Here is a 24,252-nt window from a genome sequence, read left to right on the forward strand (position 1 = left end):
TAAACTACCAACGTGGTGAGGCTAGGGTTATGTCGTGCCTGACAATGGCCTCTCAACTGACCTTGGGAGTGGGGCTTTGAATTAACTGTAAGCCTTTCAATTTTGTTACATGTTCTGATTTGGTTTTAATTCCTATTTCTGCTGCAGGGATCTCTAAAGGGAAATATCTTTATGAATGCAGTGCACAGGGCAGTGTGAGAAGGAGGGGGGAGAGATCCTTATACATACACCTTAGTAAATCTGTGACATCCAAGCTCTGCACAGATGTTTAAATACCGTGTTAGCCTTTTTCTTCTCTCCTTAAAAGAAAAACAACACAAAAACCCCACAACAAAAACCCCAGACCTTTGATTCTTAGAAAATACAGATAATAGAGCATTTTAACATTAAGCAATATGAATTTTGGCTTTAAGAAGCTTTAGGAGAATGAAGCAGAATAATTTATTGAGGTTTGTGCTGTAGTGGCATAAGGAGTGCATGCTGGAACTACCCTAATTTATGCATAAATTAAATTGTTGAAGTTTGCTGTATGGCAGCAAAGTCAGTTTTGTATCATAAGTAAATATATGTACTAAATGCAGCACTAGGCACAAATCACTCTAATACAGTTCTTCAGAAGCTGTTTTAGAATCATAGGATCATAGAATAGTTGTGGTTGGAAATGACCGTAAGATCTTATTAAACCTTTTTTGTAAGTCTCAATGTTTTCTCACATGTTTTAGTGAAAATTTCTTGTGTCTTCATTTATCTCCCAGTGACTTAAAATAGCTGTAATATTTTTGTGGAAGACTGATACAAATGGTATTTCCCCATCTATATGTATAGGTTATAATGTAAAATTGTTGGAAAACCTCTTTCCAGCTATAGACTATTTTGAAGTGACATTTTCAAAGCTAGTGAATGTTGCACAAGTGAACCTGTGTCATTAAAAAGCTTTAATTTTGTATCATGTTAATGAATTTACTGTCTAACAAGCAGAGTAGATTTATTTATTTTTTTGTTGCCAGTATTGAAGGATGGAGGTGAGAAGGTAGATTTGGTCTAGATTTATGAGAAAATGGACTTAGTTCTGTATGCTTAATTTTGTACTCTATTTTCTATGCGTTCTTTTGTTCTTCTATAATCATCAGGTGTGTTGGTTTGAAGTGGATGAGGACACAGCATTTCCCTTCCAACCACTCGCCATCTGGCCACTTAACTCTTTCCATTGGTGCCCTGTGTCAAAAACACTGTAGTATGAAATAACTCTTAGGGTGAAAAGTTTCATGATCTTTATCTAAGGATGGGAAACTTGTGGTAATGTGGTTTCTCTTGTCTAGAAGGAATATATTGCTGTAGCTGGAAATGAAATGAATGAAGCCTGGAATCAGCTAATGTAGAAGCACAGGGAGGACTCTGTACTGTGCTATACTTGGTATAGGAAGCCCAAACTAGGAGGGCATTTAATTCATTTGCAGCTTTGAGGGCTGGAACAAGAACCCTGTGGGTGAGAATGAGTGTTTTTTTTTTTTTTACTGCAGCCTCTTCCTGTGTGTGTGTTTAGAGGACAGGCTGGTGTCTCTGATAAACAGTGTCGGCATGGCAGTCTGTGATGCTGAATTGGGGGGAGAGTCAGTTGATCCAAGTCACAGTGAAAAACTAGTCCTAAGGGAGTTCTTAAAAACGCTTCAGTGGTATAAAAAGTGTAAACTACTAATACTGTTCAAGAAAATGAACTGAAGTTATGGACTATTTGTTAGATACACTGAAAGCAGGATTTTGTAAACAAGCACTGCTAAGCGCATGAGTAGATTGATATTCTTAAGAGTCTGAAGTGACCTTGACTTGTGAGAGGTAACCTGTAGTACCTGTTCAAGACCTGGTGTTCAGGGCTTCTTTGGTAGTTCCTCTTGTAGACTGAAGAAAACATGTTAAATAGGCTGAAGTAAAGAGAATATTGAGGGAGGAGAAGGTGAACATGCTGAACTTCAGCTGATTTAACTCAGCTGGTTTGATTTAACTAAAACTGGCTATTGTGCAGTAGTGTGAAACTCTGAAAAGATGCTTAAACAACTTAAACACCTGCAGGAGACTCACTGAGATTTAGTGAGACCATTTGCAATTGCAGTTGGTGGAAGCCCAATATAATGCTATCAGCTGAAGTTTTTCAGTCCTGCAGAAGTTACTTTTCTTAACCATTCCCTGCTGCTGAAAGATCAGCAGATACACATGATCTGACCCGTAACAAGGGAACATAGTCTGTGTTCTTCAGCCTTTTGCATGACATACCACATGGGTTTGTTGTTTTTTTTTTCTTCCTAATGTAAAAGTAAAGTAGCAAAACATGTTGGCTGAACTGTGCGCTTCTAAAAACAATTATTGAAGCTGCTGTGCTCTGCTAAGGTACTTACATGTCAGACTAATTCCAAAATCTTGTCTAATACTCTGTTTTCTTCAAAATTATTTGTAGAAATGAAGAGGCATATTTACAGCCACATTGTTATACCCATCTTCACTTGAACAGCATGGTTCCTTTCTGCTGTAAAAAGGCTAACAAACGTCAGATTTTTGTGAGCTGTTTTGGTGTGGTTTCAGTTCTTTGCTGTTAGGTGATTTATTTTCAATTTAGTAAACCCACCTTAATCTCAGTCCCTGGTTTCTGGTGTTTCTTTCCAAACTCTGAAGTGCATTTTAAGCTTTCTTCTCAGAGAAGAGATTTGTCCTTTGTCTTCACTAGATGTCACTTGATTCCCAGTCTCTTCGTAGCCTTTCTTGTGCTCACTAGCACTTCTTATACTGTGGCTTCTAAATTAAAACTGATGACAAATTGCCTTGTAGCACAGTAGCACATCAGTGAGCTATAATGTAATTTAAACATGTTCATAAGAACATTTTCATAACTGCAGTTCTTCTGTGGATAATTGCAATAAAAAAAAGAAAAGAACTCTGCTGGTTTCTGGAAAGAGCTGAAGATTAAGGCGCAAGTTTGGTTTTAATGTTTTCAGTATGAGGAGGGTGATGGAAGAAGATGGAGTGTTTTCCATCTTCGGAAGAAGGTGGAGGGAGGGCAAAAGGGTAAACTTGAACTACATAATGTGCAAATTAAGTACTGTATGCTTCATTTGGGACCAGGATTTTCTCCAGTTCACTGCCAAGTATGATATCAGCATGCCATAAATATTTAAAATGAAAACTGTTGTGTTCTCCCTCTGCTAATTCCTCTTTCATTTTGATGAAGCTGATTGCTTCTCTCTTGGTATAACAGAACCCTTGTCAAATTAATCTACACATTACTCCAGCTCTATAAGTACAGTTATATTGGCTGCTCAGAATGCATTATATATTTAGTATTCTAAATTCTTCCTCCCCCATGAAATGTGAGTAACATTTCATGTCTTTGTGACCTTTACTCTAAGGGATCCTTACTCATGAAAAGTTCCTGTTGACGCTAACTGGATTAGCAAGTCTGCAAAACTGGGTTTATTATATCATATAGCCCACAGGTTTTACTTTAGGTTTAAGGAGTAGGTTTTTGCTCTTGGCGAGAAAACCTCACCTGGGATCTGCAATGGACTGGTACCGCTCTCGAAAGTCATTATGGAGTCCTTTTTACTCTGTATGACTCTTGACCAGCTTTTAAGTGGAACAGTTTAATTAAAAACTGCTGTAATCTTACAAATCTGTTCTCTGGCAAGTTGTGCTATTTTAATAGTTCTTCTGGATAAACGATTAGAATCTGTTAGGGTTTGGAGTACTACTGAATATCACATTGCTGGTACCGCAAAATAACTTCACTGACTGAAGAAGCATAAAAAAACAAAGATTCTACAGCTTAAAATTTCTAAAGATGTGAATGCCAAAGAAATGAATCATATTTTAGATAATTAAAATTCTTATTTCACTAGATGTCTTGATTCAAAACCATTGAATTCAATGGGAGGTTTTCTGTAGTCTTTGAATCATACTGAGGAGATGGTAAGCTTACTCATGCACAATTTTATGAACAGGCAGGTATTACAGACAGCATTTTGAAACAGCAGTGAGACAATGTTTATTTTTAATGTTCAGTGTTAAGGTATAAACGAACTGAAAAGTTTAACACTGTTTACATAGCAGGTATTCCTCTCATGGAGATATTTTTAGTGGATTATTTCACTTGTCCAAGTTTATTGACTTTTGTCAGATTTTTCATCTGAACTTCCTTGTCTAAAATGTTCTATATATTTTAGTTTTAATTTGCAAAGGAAATTTTGGTATGGGCCTCTTAAGTGTCTTCAGAAATGTTTGATTTAATATTAGTCCCTACTAAATACAAAAACAGACTAGATTTTATCTTTTATCTGAAAAGCAAATGGAGACTTAATCTTGCAAACACCTAAGTGTGTTTACTTTTAAAGTTGTGAGAATTTCTGTTGGTTTTCTAGTGCTTCACAGGAGCTTTAGAAGAAATAATCCTGAAGATCATTTGCAGAAATAGAGACTTTCTGAACCCTGTGCATTTTTAGCTGTATGAAGGGCCCTGCCACAACAAGAGGAATCCTTTTGAAACCTAGGCAAATGACTAAAGAGTGTCAGAGTGGAAGCAGAGGGGAAAAACTATGCACTTCTTTTTCTCTTCTGTTTTCTGTGTTCTTCCTCCTTTGTCAGAGGTTGAGTGTACAAAAGAAGCTGGATCTAGATGTCAGTGGAATGAGAACCGTTTGCCTTCCTGCTTTATGAAAAAGGGTTACATCTGGGACACTCAATTCAAAGCTGTTTTAACTGATTTAAATGTTCTTAGCATGTTGCTTTGCATGATGGCTGCCTTGGATAAAAGGTCAGTCTAACCCAGTATCTGTTCTCCAACAGAGGGCAACATCAGACCTCTAGTAAAGACCTCTGATCTAGTATTGGCTTCTGGTTCTTGAAGGTCCAGGCTAAGGTCCAGTCCAGGATACTGGTGTTATATAGGCACTTAATAGTAGCATTTAATCCTTCTTCTGTATGTTTTGGAAATCATATCAGAACTTTTGAACAGCTGTTGCTTTTGTAGGAATAAAATGTACCTTAAGTAAAAGGCTGCTCTGATGAGAATGTTTTAGTACCTAAAGAGTTGCCACTAACTTCATGGCTTTTTTTTTTTTTTTTAATGCTTTGAAGTATAGCAAGTTGCCAATACTCATTTTCAGCAGCATGCACAAAGTCCTTTTATTCCTTGGTGTGCAGCCTGTAGATCTTCTCTTTCCTTCTCAACCAAGCTCTTGACAGCTATAGACTTCACCTCGATTTCATAGTCAATCACTGTATGCAGTTTCCAGTATTGAACAAGGGAAAGGAAGCCTTTCCTGGTCTTGTGAAGTGAGGCTGAACATGAATGGGGCTTCATGATGTGACTGAAGCTTCACAGGAGAATGCAAAGCCATTGGGCTGCCAAATTTTACTAGCATTTGCTGAGGGGGAGTTTCGTTGTTAATGACACTGGGCAGCAGATGGTCTTAGAAGAGTTGTTAAGACACTGTGGATCGTACTGTAAATATGTGGGTGAATAGAACTGGGATGCTGACAGTTCACTCTCTCAGCTCATCATAAGAAGGTGACTCGAGTGGAATTCAGTAGTGCCAGAACTTAGATTTCTTGGTATTTGGCAGTCTGCTGTATAGCTGGAAAGAATTTTGCAACATAACAGTGGAATAGTAGTCAGGATGCGCTTAGCTGTGTAAAGTTCAGAACAGAGAACGTTATATGCCTGGTTAATCTTGTTTGACCACTACCCATCTTTAGACCTGAAGGTACTGAGCCTGTGCAGCTCAGCTACAAGACCACTACAGAAGTTAATTTCAGTCTTCTGTTTTTCTTTTGAATCCAAGAGAGAATTCTTTGTATTACAGATGAATCTGAATTGTTGAACCAGAAGATAAGCTGTTACAGGAGAAAGTCCTCACCCTGTCCACACCTTAAAACCTGCTCTTCTGCTTTTCCCTTCTCACAACGTATCTCCAGCCCTTCCATCCAAACCAAAACCCACAATTATGGATGGGGGCTTTTTATTTTGATTTAGCAGGGTGAGACTCAAAGTATTTCATCCAAATTCCTTGCTAAATTTTTAGCCTTTTTTCTCATTTCATCTAAAACCCATGCAGCTTTTAGTATGGCTTGAAGAACATAATGATAATTGTTATGTACGAATTAAGCATCTTAAGTGTGACAGCTATATCAGAAACTTAGTGGACAGTGTTCAAGGACACAGCCCCTGTTGTTCACTGAGGACACTTACAACTGCCCTGACAAAAGAAAACAAAATTAAAAACCTCTACTGAATTAGCCAGTGGAAGTTTAGTTTTTGCCTGTGTCTGCAAGTGGGATGAACAGATAGAACTTCAGATTTTTCAACTGTGTAGTAACCCACTGAAACCAGGATTCTCTTTGATGCTGTGATCTTTAGTGCAAATGTAATCTTCTTGAGTGTTCATCTTCTTCCTTGAAATGATTCTTCTTTTCTCCACAGCCTCCTAGCTTAAGTCAAAGTGAGATAAAAGGTTAAGAATTCATTTATTCTTAAAGTAGGAAACAAGCTTGTTGGACAGGTATTTGAAAGGGCACATCCGCTAAATCAGTGTCATTAATTCAAGGTAGCTCAGTAACTGGATCCAGCTTTTTGCTTTGTCTCTGTCAGGCTGCTTGCAGGGGACTTGTCCCTATCTTGTGGTCTGTTCACAGATGCAGAACAGCTCTGCTGTTACGCTGTGATACAAGAGTTAGTTAGGTAACTAAATCCACTGTGAATAGGACTGACTAAATTTAAGGTGCCCATTAACTAACGCTGATTCAGCCAAAATACACAGAAGGTATTGTTGGCTTTCCTTGCATGAGGGTAGCACTAACAAACTGTCTCTGTGGTCTGACAGTTTCTGTAGTCCAGCCTCACAGCAAGATGAAAAAACTGCAGAGGCTTCTTGTCTTTATAGTGATAGTGTTGTTCTTGCTGTAAGATGTACTTTTTTTAGTTGGCTTTGAGTAATTTCAACACCTTGGATAACAGCTTCTTAATTTAACAACTTGCAATGGTGCTCAACTGAAAATATGGAATTGACACACAGACAGCCAAACTGACTGTAGGTTTGGTAAGTCTGGCCTCCTGGATTTCAGGCTCTTGTTCAGAGTTCCCACAACAGAGCTCTACATTACTTTTAGCATAACTTGTGCTGTTAAGTTACACTGTTTGGGTTTTTTTTTCTAGGAGGGCTTTATCTTTTACACTGTCAAAAAAGCCAAAGCCTTCATACCAGATTTTTATTAGTTGTATCAACAGTGTAACTTCAGGAGAATTGTATTTGGTGTCCGTCTGTACTGTTTAGGCTTTGACTAAACTAAACCCTCTATTTGTTAGTACTTCTGATTCCCAGTCTTGCATAAACATAGTATCTGACTGAGAACAGAGACATGGTTTGCCAGTCCATTGCATCTCATCAAATTATAAAGTCTGATTTCTGAAAACATTTTAATAAGGGCAGTTACTGTTCTAGTGAAATATTGAAGCTGGAAATAGCTGAATTATGTCAATTAAAATCCTCAGTTAACTTCTGTTAGGGAATAATTTAAAACAACAATACTAGTAGTGCATTACCTGTTATTTTCTGAAGGCACATGATTCTTGCTATCGTTGAGTGACAGATACACATGGACCAGTTGGAAAATGCCACAAAGGGAGGGCTTTTAAATGTTCAGATTTGCCTTAATGACTTTATAAAAAAAAAAGCTGCTAAAAAAATCTCCTGCAATGAATATGACCCTTAATAGTAATATTTATGTAGTGTAATTGGAGTGTTTGTTAGGGATTCCGTTACTGTGCACAGTGTAATTAGACTTATAATCTAGTAAATGTGACATACTATAATGTTCTGCTTTGTAAACATTGACTCCATTTTAAGACTGAGATTGTCTCATGCCAAGAAATAAAAGAAAATCATGGCCTCATAAAATCTTCTCATTATTTAGATGTGCACTCTATGGGTTCCCAGTGCAGTCAAAGTTGAAACTGAGCCAGAGTGAACATTGAACACAGGTGCAAGCTTCAGTGCAAGTGATTTGCCAGCCTCCTTTTATGTAAACCTCATCTGTCTTCTTAAATCTCACAAAGTTTTAAGGGGGAGAAGATGCAGGTCTGCATAGTTTTTTAACCTTATTTGCACAGGCATATTCATATTGCCTTCTGCCTTACTTTTCATGTTTCTAAATAATAACCAGATTTTGATTTGTTGGAAATCAAAAGTAGCCACGTATGTGCATTGATCAGTTATTTACTCATGGGCGGTAACTGAAAATGGGATTGGAAAATAATTCATCTTTTAGTGCTAAACTTAATTTTGCTGTATTATGTAAATGGACAAGAACTCAGATACTGGATGGCTTAAGCAGTAAGTAGAATGAGGTGTTGCTAAAATCTTTTATTTCACGTTTGCTGTTTAAGACCTTTAATAAAACTGTTGTCTTGGTGTAATTACATAATTTGTTTTTTTTTCAGCTTAATGAAATGATCCAAAACTCTTAGGCTCTGCTCTTTTGAGACCTGTGTGTACTATATGAACTTGGAGGATAGCCTGCTTCTCTTTATTAGTCTATGACAGTATTTATGAGTTGTCCTTGCCTCTCACTGAAATGGTCTGTGTTAGTCAAAATATCTTACAGTACTGGCAGTAATTTTCTGAAGAGCACAAAGTGACTGCTCTCAGCAATGAGAATGGATTCCAGATAGGAGGCTTTTTTGATACAAACTTTGCTTTTATTGCAGTAGCTGTTAGATGCAGTTTCTAATGTCAGCCACTGTACATACAGAGAAAAGGATAGGCGCTAGTGGTGTCTAAAGTCTGTTGAGGTAGCTTGTCTCATTGTGAAATCTTTCCCACAGCTGTGCCAGCAAACATTGCAGACCTGAGAAACATAGAAGTGCTCAACTTTTTCAACAACCAGATTGAGGAGCTGCCTACACAGATTAGCAGCCTTCAGAAGCTTAAACACCTTAATCTTGGGTGAGTATCGTAATGCAAAAATTTGCTGCGGTAGAGAGGTACTGTTAAATGTTGTCACCACTGAACTTGGAACCTCTTACTTTTTGCTATTGAAAGTTCTTGTTGGAAGTGTTTGTGAGGATAACTTGGCAATTACGGCTTCAGAGTGTTTATCTAGTGTCCTGGATAATTGGATGCTTATGTGATCAAGCACTGAAATGGTTACCAGTGTACCAGAGTTTAGGGCTACAACAGCTCACATTCATCTACTACTGAAGTAAAACTTAACAATTATTGAATTTTACTTCACTAGCAACTCTCTTTTAATTCTGTTGTGGCTGCTTCAGTGGAGCTGGTGATACTTTATAATTGCAGAAGGTTTTCTTGAATTAAGAAAATAAATGTGAAGCACAGAACCTTCTTTATTAACTGGGCATATTATAGTGCAACTACTTGAGAAAGCACTGGTAGAAGTAAGCTCTAGCTGTACAGCCTTATCATAGAAAAAATGTTTGTATTTTATAAATCCAAGCTTCTGAACACCTTAAACTGAGGATTTTTTACTACTTTAAATATCACAGGATTTTGGCTAAGCTCTCTCTATCCTGCTTTAGATACTTCTGTAAAGTGCTGATAATTGAATTGCATCTTGAACTGTTGAATGCCAATAAGTGTTTTCATGATGATCTGTTGTCTTTGGTCTTTATTTGGTTACTTTAGATCTCTAGCATGTCTCAGTATCTGCTTGAACCTGGAATTGCTTTTCGGAGCAAATACTATTTTATGATAGGGATACTATGTATCTTAGGGGTTGAATCCACTTTTTTGGAATTGCATGTAGATATGTTGCAGTATATGGAGGAAAGAAGTTGGGTTCTTTCCCTGGATTAAAGCAGTGACAAGCATTAGTGTAGTTCAAATACTGGTCTTCATTAATGGAAAAAAAGACAACATAAAAGTCCACTTGGTTAAGATCAGCAGACACTTATGTCTGGAACCACAGCTGCTACCTTCATGTAGCCCAGGATCTTGTAGCGCAAATGCTCTTCTTTTTTAATACTCTCCTTGCCCATAATCTTCAAGGTACAGGATTAACAGCCCAGCTTTAGCTCTGCAAAATAGGTTCTGATTCAGAGGTCGATGAAGTCAGTGAAGAAGAAACTGTTTCTGCCCCAGTAGTTTGCCAGGGGCAGCCCAGAAAACCTCTTGTTATCTGCAGTGCGTTGGACACACAGGGCATCAAAACAGCCCTCTGGGGCAGAGGAAAAGCTTGAATAAATGCTTAGATTATTCTGGGGAGGAGTTTGGTGCAGAAAGGTCAAATGGTGGGGTAGAAAGTGGGAAGGTGTACTGCTGCACTGAAAGATTAAAAGAAAAGTTAAAAATTTGGAAGGCAGATGTGGCCTGGTTGCTGTGGTACAAGCTCAGTGTTTGAACTTCTGCAGAGCTACATAGCAGAATCAGCTGATTCTTTTTCCATGCCAAAGAATAGATACCATGCCACCTGTTGTCAACAGAGAGAATACTCTTTCTCCCTCTTTCTTGCTTACAGAATGGAAGGCTGTCAGGACCACTTACTCTTCTTGCTAGTGAAAGAGGAGCTGCTTTCTTTAGTCCTGTTTGATATAAAAACAGGACAATAAACAGTGACAAGTCTGCAGTAGTAGTAATGGAGAATGCCTTTCTGTATTTTAATAGCTACTACTACAGCAGTAATACTAGGTGAATATCCCTGGTGGGACGTCTTATACAGGATAAGGAGGAAGAAGTTTTCATCTAGAGTTTAGCTACAGAGGGTTGATCTCTACAGGATCTTGTTTTAGTAGGGCTGGCTTATGCAAAAGTGGGAGAGGAAAGGTGAGGTTAGTATGTGAGAGCTGCAAAATAAATGTTATTTTGATACAAACTGCTCACATGTAGTTGTCATACTTAGTCTGGAGCTGCAGCTGCTCTTGTGTTTAATTCAGTGTCTGAAGAACTTTTATAAAAGATGGGCTTATTTTTTTGTCCTACAGGTGTATTTCATACTATCACATAGTATAGCAAGTGTTGGCCAGGTCTACTTGGAGGGTGGTGGAGCTGTTGACAAGGGGGAGAGCTCCTTTAGTAGAAGCAAACTGATTGCAAATGCTCCATCCCTGGTCGTGTTCAAGGCCAGGTTGGACACAGTCTTGGGTGGTATGGTTTAGTGTGAGGTGTCCCTGTCCATGACAGGGGTGTTGGAACTGGATGATCTTAAGATCCTTTCCAGCCCTAACTATTCTATGATTCTATTCTATGAAGTGTTTGACAGACATTACATGGAGGGAGGGAAGTCTTTAGAAATCGGAGTTCTTTATTATTTTTGGGTACCTAACCTTGTCAATACTTTGTTTTCAGTGTTTAGTGTTGTATCATGCTTCATACGTTCACATTATATCTTCTCTTGACTCCAGTTTTGGCTATTGCAGTTTATCACTTCTACATCAGAAGGAGAGTCAAATTCAGAGTATGTTTAGAGATACATGAATGGCCATGACTGTTTCCAGTCATCACACAAGAATAAAAATCCAGTTCTTCAGAATACCTCCCAGTACATGCTCTTCCTGAAGATGCTAGTCTTCTGTTCCACTTTCAAACCCAGGTGACAACTGAAGCAAGATCCATACATGAAAGCTATATGTTTGGTGTACATGCAACAGGGATGGTATGAATAATAAGCTGCTAGTTCTTTTCTGTTTGTGTAAGCAGCCAGTGCTCTAGCTCATACACAAACAGTAAAGAGATTATATTCTATGAATATAGTCTCCAGCTCCTTGCCTTTCTTTGTCATGGCAGTAGCTCCAGTGATTATCTGGATCACCTTGTTTGAGTCCTTTGAAATCAGAGGGAAGTTAATGTTTTCTGTAGCTTGTCTGCTTCAGGTTATCAGAGAAACCTTTTCCGTCTGCTGGCTTTCCTTGTGTTCTTCCAGCTGCTGTTGTAAACTCACTAAGACTGGCTGAAAGAGCTCTATTTAGACTAAGCCTCATCAGTCAGAGGACTGACATTTCATGCTCCATATGCATCAGTAATTATCTAGTGATACAGATTTGCCATTCTTAGGAAGGGGTTTGAGTAGCAATTAGTAGTGAACATGAATACTGTGCGGTTGAGGTATTCCTCTGTATTTGGTACTGTGGTGAAAAACTGTGTGGTAGAATGGCGGATGGTCAAGACTATGTGCAAAAAGGTTATTTGTAGTTCAGCCCGAAGATAAGTCATCTACCAAGGACCAACTTGCTCTGTGGCAAGCTGTTTAAGCTGATCATAGTGTTGTGACACCTCTCTCCCTTGTGTTTTGTGTTTGAGGTGTGACTGTTGACTGACCTAACGGACAGGATCCCTTGTGAGTGGTTCAGTTTTGGGCATATTTATGGGAAAAGGTGATTAAAAAAATAATCTGCATTGTGAAAGTCTTGCTCAGTGTCCTCTAGCATCAAGCCTTTTCAAAATAAAAGTGAAGTTTGGTGTAGATTATATTTTTCAGAAATAAAGCTCTTGTTGCTTGTATTATTCCTGCTAGGTAAAGTTAATACTGATGTCGTGTTCCGTTTTCTTTTCCCTCTTTACCTACAGCATGAACAGATTAAACACCTTGCCCAGGGGATTTGGCTCTTTACCAGCTCTGGAGGTTCTTGACTTGACTTACAACAATTTAAATGAAAACTCTCTACCAGGAAACTTCTTCTATCTGAGTGAGAAACTTTTCTAAAAACTCTACAAATCTTCATGATATGATGCTTTGCTTTCTGCAGTTGAAATTTATTTGATGGAGACCAAACTCCAACAGAATTATTGTGATATTTATGTTTTTCTTTGAGTATCTCTTGAATATCTCTACATAGCTCAGCAATACTTATCTCTGATATGCAGTTACCTGACACTATTGGACATAAGAAAACTAGGTTAGTAATGGTAAATTAGTTTTCTTCTGAGTAATATTTCCTTGAGTCCAGAACTCGGTTAAAACTTCGTGGAAGCTTGCATGCCTCAGGGCAAAGTAAACTGTTTTGCAAGGCAACTGTTACGCGTTGACTCTGGAAACAACAGTGTTCCTGATGGTTCATTACTGAAATAGTTTTAGCAGCATGTGGAAGTTGAAGTGTCCAGTATGTTAAAAAATATGCTAAGGTTGCAAAGCTTGTCGCAGGAATGGTAGAGCTAAGCTGACCTTTGCACATGTTAAAAATACTCGGAGTTAAAATAAAGGTATTGCAATACATATGTGCAAAAGGGCTGCATTGTGGTTGCCTAAGCAACTTGAATTCTGGCACTTTCTGGGTTTCAGCTATTCTGCTACCTTACTGGTCTTTTCAGTGTGCTCGGCTGAAGTTGCTTCAGCATTTAGCAGCAAAAGTGACGGGCGAGGAGAGAGGAAGGAGTGCCGCTGCCTGAGCGATTTTGTGATTGTAACCTGTCAGATGGAAATTTTTAGTCAGCGTTATTAAAAATGGTCACATTTAACGAAGGGAAAAGAGGAGGAGGAGTAAACTGCGTAAGGCAAGTGGGACCTCCTCTGGTGGGGAGGAGAGGTTTTGCTGACCTGAGCACCTTCCTTCCCGCTGCGCCCAACAGTTCTTTGTGAGTCTCCATTTTAATTTTTGTTTTCCAAACTGTCATGTATGCTCGTTCTATAATAGCAAGCTACAAGGTTGTGCTGGGTCATCTCTTTTTCTCTGAATTTCGTAGAGACTAAGCATGGAGGTTACAAATTTTACAGCTTGAATCTTCTGTATTGCTCTCGTTTAAGCTCTTCCTAGCATTAGACTGTGCTTTTTATAGAGCTTGACATAGTTGTTTGTCAAAAAAACCTCAGATGACTGTTTTTAAATGTTTGTTTATGATGCCAATTGATTTAATAAATAAGAATCAGAGGCAGTAAAAAGTAATGACTGTATTCTGACAGCTAGGCATCAAGACTGTATGCCAGAACCTGCCAGAGTCTACTATTGTAGAAATTGTTAATTGTGCCATTCCTTTCAAATATAGATATTTTCCTGAACTCGCCAACAATACAATAAGCCAGTAAATCTGAGTTTGACCTGGTTGTTATTATTGTGAGCCCTGAGTATGTTAAAGGCTTTTCACCAAGTCAGGGTTATTAATCAAACCTGACTCTTTTTTATTGATTAGACCTCAAACGGTTGGGTTATATGCCACCCTGTTTATATATTGCTATTTAATTTGCAGCCACCCTGCGTGCACTCTATCTAAGTGACAACGATTTTGAAATCCTGCCGCCAGATATTGGGAAGCTCACAAAGTTGCAGATAGTAAGTAATTTATCTAAATTCTTGGAAAATCGATGCACTTTTGCAACACTTATAGGAATAGAATCCAGTCAGTTTAAGAAGTAGTAGGGTATGTTTGCAGGAATAGACCATTACACCTGGAACTATTTCTTGTTTACCAGTAGACACTTGTAAAAAATTGGAAGAATTGAGTGTCTAGGAGAAAGGGAGAGGCAGAGGGAGTGCAGTTCTGGTTTAGACTGCTTTATGGTAACTGATAATTGTTCTGACTGTTTTATATTCACTCTTAGCTGAGTCTTAGAGACAATGACCTGATATCGCTGCCCAAAGAAATTGGTGAGCTCACTCAGCTTAAGGAACTTCATATCCAGGGAAATCGCCTTACTGTGCTGCCCCCAGAACTAGGTAAGATTATGGATGATCATTTATTTACTTGAATAATAATAATGATAATGATACGGTGTGTTTCCTCTGAAATGAAACCAGTTGTTAAAGTCCAGGAGATGCTTATACTTAAGTTGTCATTGCTGCTAATACGAGGTTTCCCCTGAGGAACACTCACTTTTTTGCTGCTATTGGATATACAGAAGGATCCAGATGATGATGTATGCTTGGTTTTACAGTTTTTTACATGTTACATTTTCCTTGTCTATTAGTACACCTCATTGCCAGTTTGTACATAGCATCTTACTTTATATAACATATAATAAATATTGGGTTTGCAAAGCTATTCTTGTTTCTGGCTGGGTTTTGAGAACACTTTTTGGATTAGTCAAAATTAGATTAAGCAAAAATGACAGCAACATAAGTGGCTTTTTTTTGTGTCTGATCCTGTAAAAATGGAAGCTTGATCAGTAAAATACAGCTAAATGAGAGGAATTTTTCATTTTTCTGTTTCAGTAGCCTGCCTTTCTTAGTGAGGTGACAGCTCTTTCACTTAAAGCAGTGGAACTAGTTGATATATTTTGTGACACTGATCATTTAAATGTGATTACAAATGGCTTCTTTCCAACCTATGGACTTTTTCTTTGAAAGGTATCAATATGCTGAATTTACATTGCAGTATTCCACTTTATGTGAGGGGTGTTAACTTCAATAGAGGTTTTCCCTGTTTGTCCCAAGCCAGAATTTGGTCTTAAATCTCTTATGAAAATCTTTAAAAAATATTTTTATTCAGAATACTGTAGTTACATCAGTTACTTGTTGTTGAAACCCCTGTTACACAGGGTTGATTCCTTATTTCATGTTATTGTAGACTGTTACATAGGGAAGCTTCTTTGTTTCTACTATTACCTTCCAAGTAATAGTTCCCCAAAACTCAGAAAGATAACGACTGAAGTTAGGATCATAAAGCAAAACGATTTATTGTCATAAGAACTCGCTTCGACCCATTAGAGACTGTGTCAGCTGGGTGCATAAATGTGGGAGTCTGGAGTATGTGCTATTTTGTTTGTGTGCGAAGGAAAGTGCTTTTTCTGTGAGGTGGGGGAAGATGTTTGTTTTGATTCTTGTTTGCCCAACATGGGCTTTTTTTTGTCTTTATCAATCTACTGGACTATATGATGCTGAGTATTCTGCCTCACCCCCAGTAGATGATAGTTACTCTTGTTTTCTTAATTCAGATGTTTATTCCCTGACACAAGTATACTTTCCTTAGCTTCTTATCGAAGTTGTATTTATTTATAAAGTCTCTTTCAACAGCAATAATATTCAGAAGCATGTAGTATATGTAAATTTGCTTTTTTGTACCTTCCTAAGTTATGGCTTTGTCTTTTTCTGGATAGTGGAAGTTCAGTGCTGCACTGAGTCGAACCACTCTCTGTGGCTAATTAAATGTTCTAAACATGCTGCTGCCTTAGAAGCATAACAGCAAATTCACTTTAAATGGTTTTACCATCATTGTCCAAAACAAATATAAATGTTTGAAACAAAATTCATGATGTTTATTTTGCACTGACCTTCAAAACTTGGGATGGCCAAGGGAAGCATTTCTTCTTTTAGTTAACATTTGTTTGCATTATAGAACAATATAAAAACCTTATAGAAAAAGGACTTGTAATTTTTTCCTCACCTGATCAGGATGAGCTGTATTGGCACAGCTTAAATACATGTCAGCTTTGTTCTTTATGACTCAAATGCTATTCTTTAAATGATACTTTAATGTATTAATTCACTGGGTTTTCATTTTATAGTCTTCCTCTTTCATTCATGATCAGTTGGCGTTATTTCTGTTGCTCTCTATGCCACGTGTAGTGCTAGAACTATCTCAGACAGTTAAAAACCTAGATTTGGTGGTGTATTTCCAGAAAACATTGCACTGAAGTCTGTAATCTATGCAATTTGCAAGCATATTTACTGTGCAAAGCAATGCTCTTGCTTGTTTATTAAACATCTAGGCAAACACTTAGGGAATGGATTTTAGTGAACAAAGCACAAGGCTGGGCTTTGGAGGGCTTGTTTGAGATCAGGTAGAAGCAGGCCACAGGCAAGCATGAAGCTCCTGAATGATTAGAAAAATGTACTTGCATCTCTGTAGTCTTGTTTCCCCTTCTGCAAACTAAGGCAATTTAGAGAAGCGCGCCTTTGCGGACAGTTTTAAGTCTGCCGGTGTAAAGGCTGTACGTGAATGTTGCACCCTAATACATGGACTGCTAATAGTTGCCATCTGAGAGAAAACCAATTTTATCTGTTGTCTGAGTTCTCCCTCCTAAATTTTTAAAATTGATTTATAATGTAAGAAGAGCTATGCAAATACTTTGTGCTGTGCATGCTGGATAAATAGCTTTTCAATGGGCAGCTCTTATTTGCATTAATTGGAGATACTGCAGTTCCAGTCAAAGTAAACAGTCTTTCCTCTCTCATTATCGCTTTCATAATTAAAGGCAGTGAGGGCTTTTGATTGGCACTGGTGGACAGCAATGAGTCATTAGAAGTTCATTTACCATGGACATGGGCACAATATAAAACACCAGAATAAAACAGTGTATTTGACTGAGGAGAAGGCGTTGGGGGAGAGTACATGAAGCTGGTTTTTAAAGGTAACGGAAATAAGTGCTGAAGAAAATATGGAGAGTCAGGTATGAGAAGAGAACACAGACAGGCTTTGGGATCCTAGTTTTGGAGTGGAGAAAGATGCCAGTAAATGAAACACTTCATCTGCTCTTAATTTCAATCAGTGAGATTTTTTGGGGGCTAATACCAGTAAGAGGGCTGGGGGGAAACCAGTATTCTCCTCCTCTTTGTTTATCAGAGAATACCTGTTGCTAATTTAAGAGAAATATTGCTTAGAAGGAAATGCAGGGACTAGGAGAGTACACTGGTGTTCTGGGTGAGGGTGCTTGTCTGTAAATACAGTACGTGTGAGTGATGAACACAGGAAGTGACCAGGAGTAGGTGGGTGGAATTTGCAGCTTGTTTTTATCATTTGTCTCTCAAAGCCCGTTCATGAGGAATGGTGGTGGGCAGTCATATATAAACTTTAAAGAGGCGCTGGCATTTTTTTCCTAGCATTTAAAAGGTTATGTGCCGCATTGCGAGACAAATAAATCATGATTCACTGCAACAACAGAGTTGCAGTCAGTTATATAAATTGCCAGGGAAGCACTAAATCTGTCACTTTGTGTATTCTGACCGTTTAACAATTGGAATAGTGCTTGGAAGGAAAGCTGAGTAGAAACATGAACCACATAAAATGGCAGATGCAATTAGTAAGATCAGTTACACCATTTTAAGTTCATTGTATGGTCATCTGGATGTACCCATATGTGCCACGTAGAAGTTTTTCTTATCATAGTCAGGAATACTCAGAATATTCACAAAGTTGTAGCTAAATGTAAATAGCCACCCAGAAAATATAACTAGCGGGTTTGCTGTGAAAACAAATGGCGTGATTTTAAAAACCCAGATTCTAATGTTGACTGTGTTCTTTATCCTGCTGCCAACACACACGTGTGCACCCATACAGGGAGTTCACTCATATTTATGCTTATGGGAAGAACAGTAATTTCTAAGGATGCATTTTTAATTACCATCCTCTTTTTCCAAAACCAAATGTTGGCAACAGTAGCTTTTAAGCTAACTCTTCAATCCTCTTCTAGTTTATCAAATAATTTTCTCAGGTAAAGGGAGAAACTGTCAAAACTGTGAAGTTAGGTACTTACTTGAAAAGTGGAAAATTCAAGCTTTTTAAAAAAGGGGAAAAAAACCTTGATGGTGTAATAGTCATGTTCCTCCTCAAGGAGGGTGAAACATTTAATAAATTAAATCTGTATGGCAGAATGGCTAAGTAACTCTTTCATCATTTTTTAGTTTTGAACAGCTAAATTATCTTCTGTGGACAAAAGACGGGCTTTAAATGTGTGGTTCAAGAAATCATGCCAAGGTCTCCTTATTTCCTTCACAAGAAGGCCTTTTAAAGTTTAGGCTTTTGAAATTACTCTAGAATTTGTGAATGAATATTATATTACTTAAAGTAGTTGCTGCAGTTGTTTGTTCAAATTAATATTAATCGAAATCGGAGTTTACTTAGGTAATTATAACAGGCATGAGCAAACATCGGAATCACTTATTTCACAAAAGATATTTCTTTTCTAAATATACTTGACATAAGTGCCAAACTTCTCTTATTTCAGTAAACTGTCACTGCACTCTACCTGTGTCACACCACCATGCTGCTCACCTAGAAATACAGGTCTGCTGTGCTTGTTGTAAGCCTGAGCATCCTGGGGCTCTTGAGACACCAGCTCTGAGCTGGAACAACTAATTGGTACCTTGCAATTTAAAAGAAAAAAAATGCCTGTTTCTACATTTGGAACTAAGGCAAAGGTGGTGTAAGAAAGAGCTTTGTAAAACTTCGCAGTGGATAAACAAAGTAACTTGTTTTCTAGGACTGCTGATGTAGCAGTTATTACTTAAGGAATAATAGAAAAATCTGTGTAACAAGGTAGGTCACAAGCAGATTATTTATAGAAGAAAACTGTCTCTGAACATTTGTGAGTATTCTAACTGTGGTTTTCATTTCAGGCTTATTCTAAGTTAAAAAACAAACACAAAAATACCACAACCAAAACCGAACACTTTTTATGTAGTTGGAGACCAGGCTGCTTCCCAAGTACTTGATGGGAGTTCAGGTGGTATGGGAAGAGATGACAACTCTGCAGTTTCATTATACACAGAAAGATGTTTTCTGTAGCCCATCACTTAGATATACACTACAGGAATTCATTTTCTTACACTGCTGCATTTCTTGCCAAAGATTCTTCCCAAGATTCAGATTTGATCTTAACATTAGTTTTTAAAATATGCAAGTCCTACTGTTGCTTCTCAGATGACTACTCTGTGTGTGTAGGCTCTCCTAATGTTGACTGTACTTACCCTGATTATAAGTACCATCAGCATAATAATGATGTCTCTGTCAGCAAATATTTCATCTGTTCTGTTGGAGCTGTGGTAGGTAAGGGAACCATAATTGGAGCCAATCTGAGCAAATGTTATATTTGTTGTTAAATTTGGTTCATTTTACATGTTTCATAGGACTCAAAAGTGGTTTTGGTTTTCTGAATACTTGGCAGCCTGTGTTTGGATGGAAGCTTCAAAGGTGTGGGGCAAAAGCAGTACAGTGCATCCTTGTTGAACTCTCATTTTTAAATTAACTAGATTTTGGACCCTTCAAAGACGTAATGCTCTGTTGAGTTCCCATGTAATTGAGAATCCCAGGGGAGTTTCTGAGGTTGGAAAAAAATGTGCCATATATTTCAAAATAAATTGGGATGCTGATCTTCTAAGCCTGTAATATTTCCTGTGCCATTAAAATGTCTTTAATGTTAAACTATCTTGACATCATGTTAATTCCCTTTGTTCTAAAACCTGTCTGCTGCATGGTGTGTTTCTTTGGTTTCTTCACTGGGTGTACTTAGCAGTGACTGTCAGTTTAGCCCCTCGTGTTCCACGTCAGCGGCAGACATTTTTTACACAGAGCAGTGAGGGAAATAGTATTTCCAGCGCAACGTGTCACCTTTCAGAGAATGAAATCAGTGAAACTTACCACACTTACTTGTAGGTCTTCTAGTAAATGGTCTCACTCTTACATTAGGAATGTGGGAGAAATTAATTTGAGTTTTAATTTGAAATATTTTTAGAAAAATATAGGAAACATTTTGAAGTAATTTCTTGGATTTTTGTCAAAATGCTGTTTCTTCTGCCATTCCTGTTAGCTGCCCACATGACGGCATCAGCCGGGCTGGTTGCCTTGGTACCTGAAGGCTGTGTGGTGGAGTTTGGCTGTTGAAATGGTGCAATTTGTCATGTGGAAGTATGGGCCATTCGCAGAATGTTGTTTGCCTTATGTGCTGCACTGAATATAAGTTCCTGTTTTGAGGCTTTCATTTGTGAATGTTAGCATTACTTACTCTTTCTACTAGTTGTCCTGCTAAGATCAAGTTTGTTGAGTGGTTTGACGATAGAAATTGCTGGGGCTCTCCCCTTGTTCCCAGAGAGTCACCTGAATATGGAAATGTGAGCTTGCCCAGCCAGGTTAGGTCTATATTCTGCCTATACTTAAAATCTGAAATGTGGTTTAAGGGAGTTCAGCATTTCATCCATTCTGTTCTCTTTCCCAGGCTTCATCTTTTGTCTTGACACGTTCCTGAGTGGAAGTCTCCTCGTGCCAGACTCTTCCTTGCACTTTGGTATAATGATTCTGGCTGACCTTTGCTATGTTGCTGGAATTCCATATAGATATCCCAGGTCTAAGTTCACTTTGTTTTAAACTCTCTTCTATGAAAGGTTGAGTTGGAACAGTGCTGGAGAGTAAAATCCTATTCCCACAGAATTGTAGTAGTGGTAGCTGAGATAATACCAGTTCGCTCTGTATCACTTCACCTTTATGTTAAGGGTAAATAATTCAAGATTTAGTTGGTCTGTTTTTACTTTCGTATTTTCAGCAGCTGTGGTCCTTTTGCTAAGAGTTAAAGCAAGTAGAGTAGCTATTCTGGGATTGCACCAGCATCTTTATTTGACCTGTGGAAGGGAAGTGAGAGGGGACTTAGCTGCTGATCCTCACTAAGTCCATGAGAAGAAAGCACAGGTCACTTTTCTCCCTTATTGATGGGCAGAAGAAGCATCAATGCTTGAGAACTAAGCTCAGTTCAGCATGGAAATAAAAAATTCATTTTAACATTGCTGGACCATTTGAACAAGACACCATTGGCAGCGCCCGTATCTCCTGATGTTTTTCAGACTTATTTCACTTGAAATATCTTTGTGAAACTCCTCAGTTACTGAACTGAAAAGAGATTTACTGTTAGATGTATTCAAGTGATCATTCAAGCTGGGGTCTAATCTCTGACTTCATTATTGGAAATTCTCATTTACATCTAAGAAGTTGTTAGAATTATATGTGTTATTACAATATCTGCACTCCTGTCCCAGAAAATAATTGTAAAACTGATAGTGAGCCTAGGTGTCAGTGTTTGGCTTTCAGATTGCTTGTTCAGCCTTCCCCTTACCGTGGGACTTCCTGTCTAACCTTGCAGGTGAGGCTGCAGACGTTCCTGTCTGCATGGTCAGGAAGGCAGTCAGGGGAAGACTTGCAACCTGCTTCTTGTCTGATGGATGCTCTGGAGTATCTGTTTGTTTTATTTGTATGTACTGAAATTGACTTGTTATCTGAGACTTGAACCTTTTCCTGTTTCATAAAACTACCACAAAAGGTCTTTTGGTGTTCTCTGAAGTGCTGATGGCTCCATGTGATGCTGTTAAGAACTCTAGTACAAGAATGTAGAGGTGAGAGAGCAGAAGTGTTGCTGGGATTGATCTTTTGGAGGTGCTTCAGTCTAGGTTTGGGTTTACTACTTATTTTCTTTTAGTGCATAGAAACTCATCAATAAGCAAATGTATATTTTTGACATATGAAATGGAGCAGTAGATTTGTTTATCATACTGAATATTTTTGTGAATATTTCTTCTGGTTCCAAAAAGATTGAGTCACACTTCATTTATGTACAAGCAGTCTTTGCACTCTGTTGTCTTACTGCTAATTACTGTTTAGATCTGCTCTTCTGTTACTAATACTTCAAAAGTAATAGCGGTCTTCAAAGCAAGATGATCTTGTTTACAGGAGTGATACAAGTTACTAATACACAGCTTACAGGTGCTTAAGATGGTTGTAAAAATGATTTGATTTTGGTAACGCTTTGTGGTATAGTATGTATTTTCCATTTTTATCATTGATTTTAAGACATCATTCAAAATTACTTGCTTTGGCATCATTTTTATGACATAATAGTCATGATATTTCTTCTACTCCCATGCTTAAACGAGTCTCTGTATCGAGACAAAGCACATACCACAGAAGTAATAAAAATAATAAGCCCTGTAGTGTAAAACAAATCTAAAACAAGCCAGGACAGACGTAGTTTTACATATAACCTAAGTTTAAATTTAGTGTAGTGGATTGGACCCTTACTTAGCATTTAATAAAACAGGATTCAAAGGTATTTATATCTAAATAAAGAAATAGAACAAATTTCATTCCTCCTGTCCTTATGTATGACAGAGAGTAAGAACTTTGTGTTGTAAAGGCGAAGAACATTTAAATTGCAGTCTTAAGAAGAATTGCTAAAAGGGATGTGTTACAGCTGGAGGACTGTCCTTCAGACAGTGCAGTGGAGTATAGGCTGGAAGTCAGACTACCAATGAGACCCAGATGTGAAACTCAGCCATATACAGGCTAAAAATTATTTCCATTGATTTTAATGAAGCTGCACTAGGGATGAATTTAAACCATTACAAAGAATCGTTGATCTGGCATTTTACCGCTAGGATCATGTTTCTTATGCTGAATGCCAATGTTCAGTTCTCAAATGTCAGAGTTGTTTAATTACTTTATTTCACCTTCTAATTTTTGAAAGTATTTAAAGTGTTGCCAAAGGGCATTCAAGTGGAAAGGGCAAGTCAGGTTTATGTTCGTTCTGGTTTCTTTTGTTTGTATTGAAGTAATGCTTATGTACACTATTCATACCTTACTATACCTTAAGTATACATACATTGGGTAAATATTACATGTTCCATATATCATGCATCACAGGAGGATGAAGGGCTTATAGCTAGCTGTAAGAGGTACTTACCTCTTGTAAGAGGTGAGTATCAAATGGACAGAAGCCTGGGAAGTCTGAAGAGACACCCATGGTCAAAATGATAGGTAGCATTATCACTGGCTCTGACACTTTGTGCAAGCACGACTGCAGGAGGCAGCATTTTATTCACTTTTATGAGCTCCTTTTTGACCTTTACAGGCAGTTGAGCAAAATATGAATGTTCACACAAACCACTTTTTATTTTAACAGCACTGAAAGAAAATAACAAGAAACATAAACTATCATGCTTTAGCTCAAATGCAGGGAAGATTTACTGACAGAGGTGCAGTGAATCTCTAGCTGCCTTTTCCCTTTAACATCATGCAGGATGTGTGGACTGTCACACCAGGTGTCCCTTCTGTCCACCCATGGCTGTTCAAGCTCTGAATTTAAGGAGGAACAATTTCTTTTTAAGATGGGTTAAACACAGAAGGTCAGTCACACTGATCTGTCAGACTTAATGGTACAGGATCACCTTTAGAGACAATGGCTGCTGAGACAGGAACAAAAATGCCAAGACCAGGTATTTCTAGGACCACACAGCTGGCTCCGTTTAGGCTTTTGGTCATTCTATGCAGGCTGTCCACAGCAATCTGCTGTTACACCTTTATCTCTGCTCTTTTCCGGACTCTTCTCTTTTACGTGTCTGCTCACTGGTTGCAGCATATGTCCATTTTGCATTCTTCCTCCTTGAAAATCTGCTCAAGATAGAAAGCTTAAAAAAACATACTCTTCAAGCTTAGAAATTAGAAGATTATTTAAGCATGTTAAACCTGGGTTCTGGGCTATGTAGTTCTTATTATTTATTTGTTTATTTATAAGAATAATTTTAGAAGCACCCAAAAATAATCTGAAAAACATTTCTGTGATCTAGGAAAGGGG

At 38.0% G+C, this 24,252-nt stretch overlaps 2 protein-coding genes across 4 annotated transcripts in view; both read left to right on the forward strand.

The window, feature by feature from the left end:
• CUBN (cubilin) overlaps positions 1-24,252 on the forward strand; it is a 398,149-nt gene that overhangs the window by 162,778 nt on the left and 211,119 nt on the right. The window lies entirely within an intron of this gene.
• The window catches only part of RSU1 (Ras suppressor protein 1), a 107,758-nt gene that overhangs the window by 18,365 nt on the left and 65,141 nt on the right, over positions 1-24,252 (forward strand). For all 3 annotated transcript variants that reach the window (XM_061468370.1, XM_061468368.1, XM_061468369.1), the window contains 4 exons: positions 8,864-8,984; positions 12,561-12,679; positions 14,175-14,257; positions 14,527-14,641. In XM_061468370.1, coding sequence (XP_061324354.1) covers positions 8,864-8,984; positions 12,561-12,679; positions 14,175-14,257; positions 14,527-14,641 — 438 coding nt within the window. The remainder of the gene's footprint in view (positions 1-8,863; positions 8,985-12,560; positions 12,680-14,174; positions 14,258-14,526; positions 14,642-24,252) is intronic.

The sequence above is a fragment of the Pezoporus flaviventris genome, unplaced genomic scaffold, assembly GCF_033815535.1.
Source record: "Pezoporus flaviventris isolate CSIRO_AGI_PZ_B2104156 unplaced genomic scaffold, CSIRO_AGI_Pfla_v1 ptg000047l, whole genome shotgun sequence".
NCBI classification, from domain to species: Eukaryota; Metazoa; Chordata; class Aves; order Psittaciformes; family Psittacidae; genus Pezoporus; species Pezoporus flaviventris.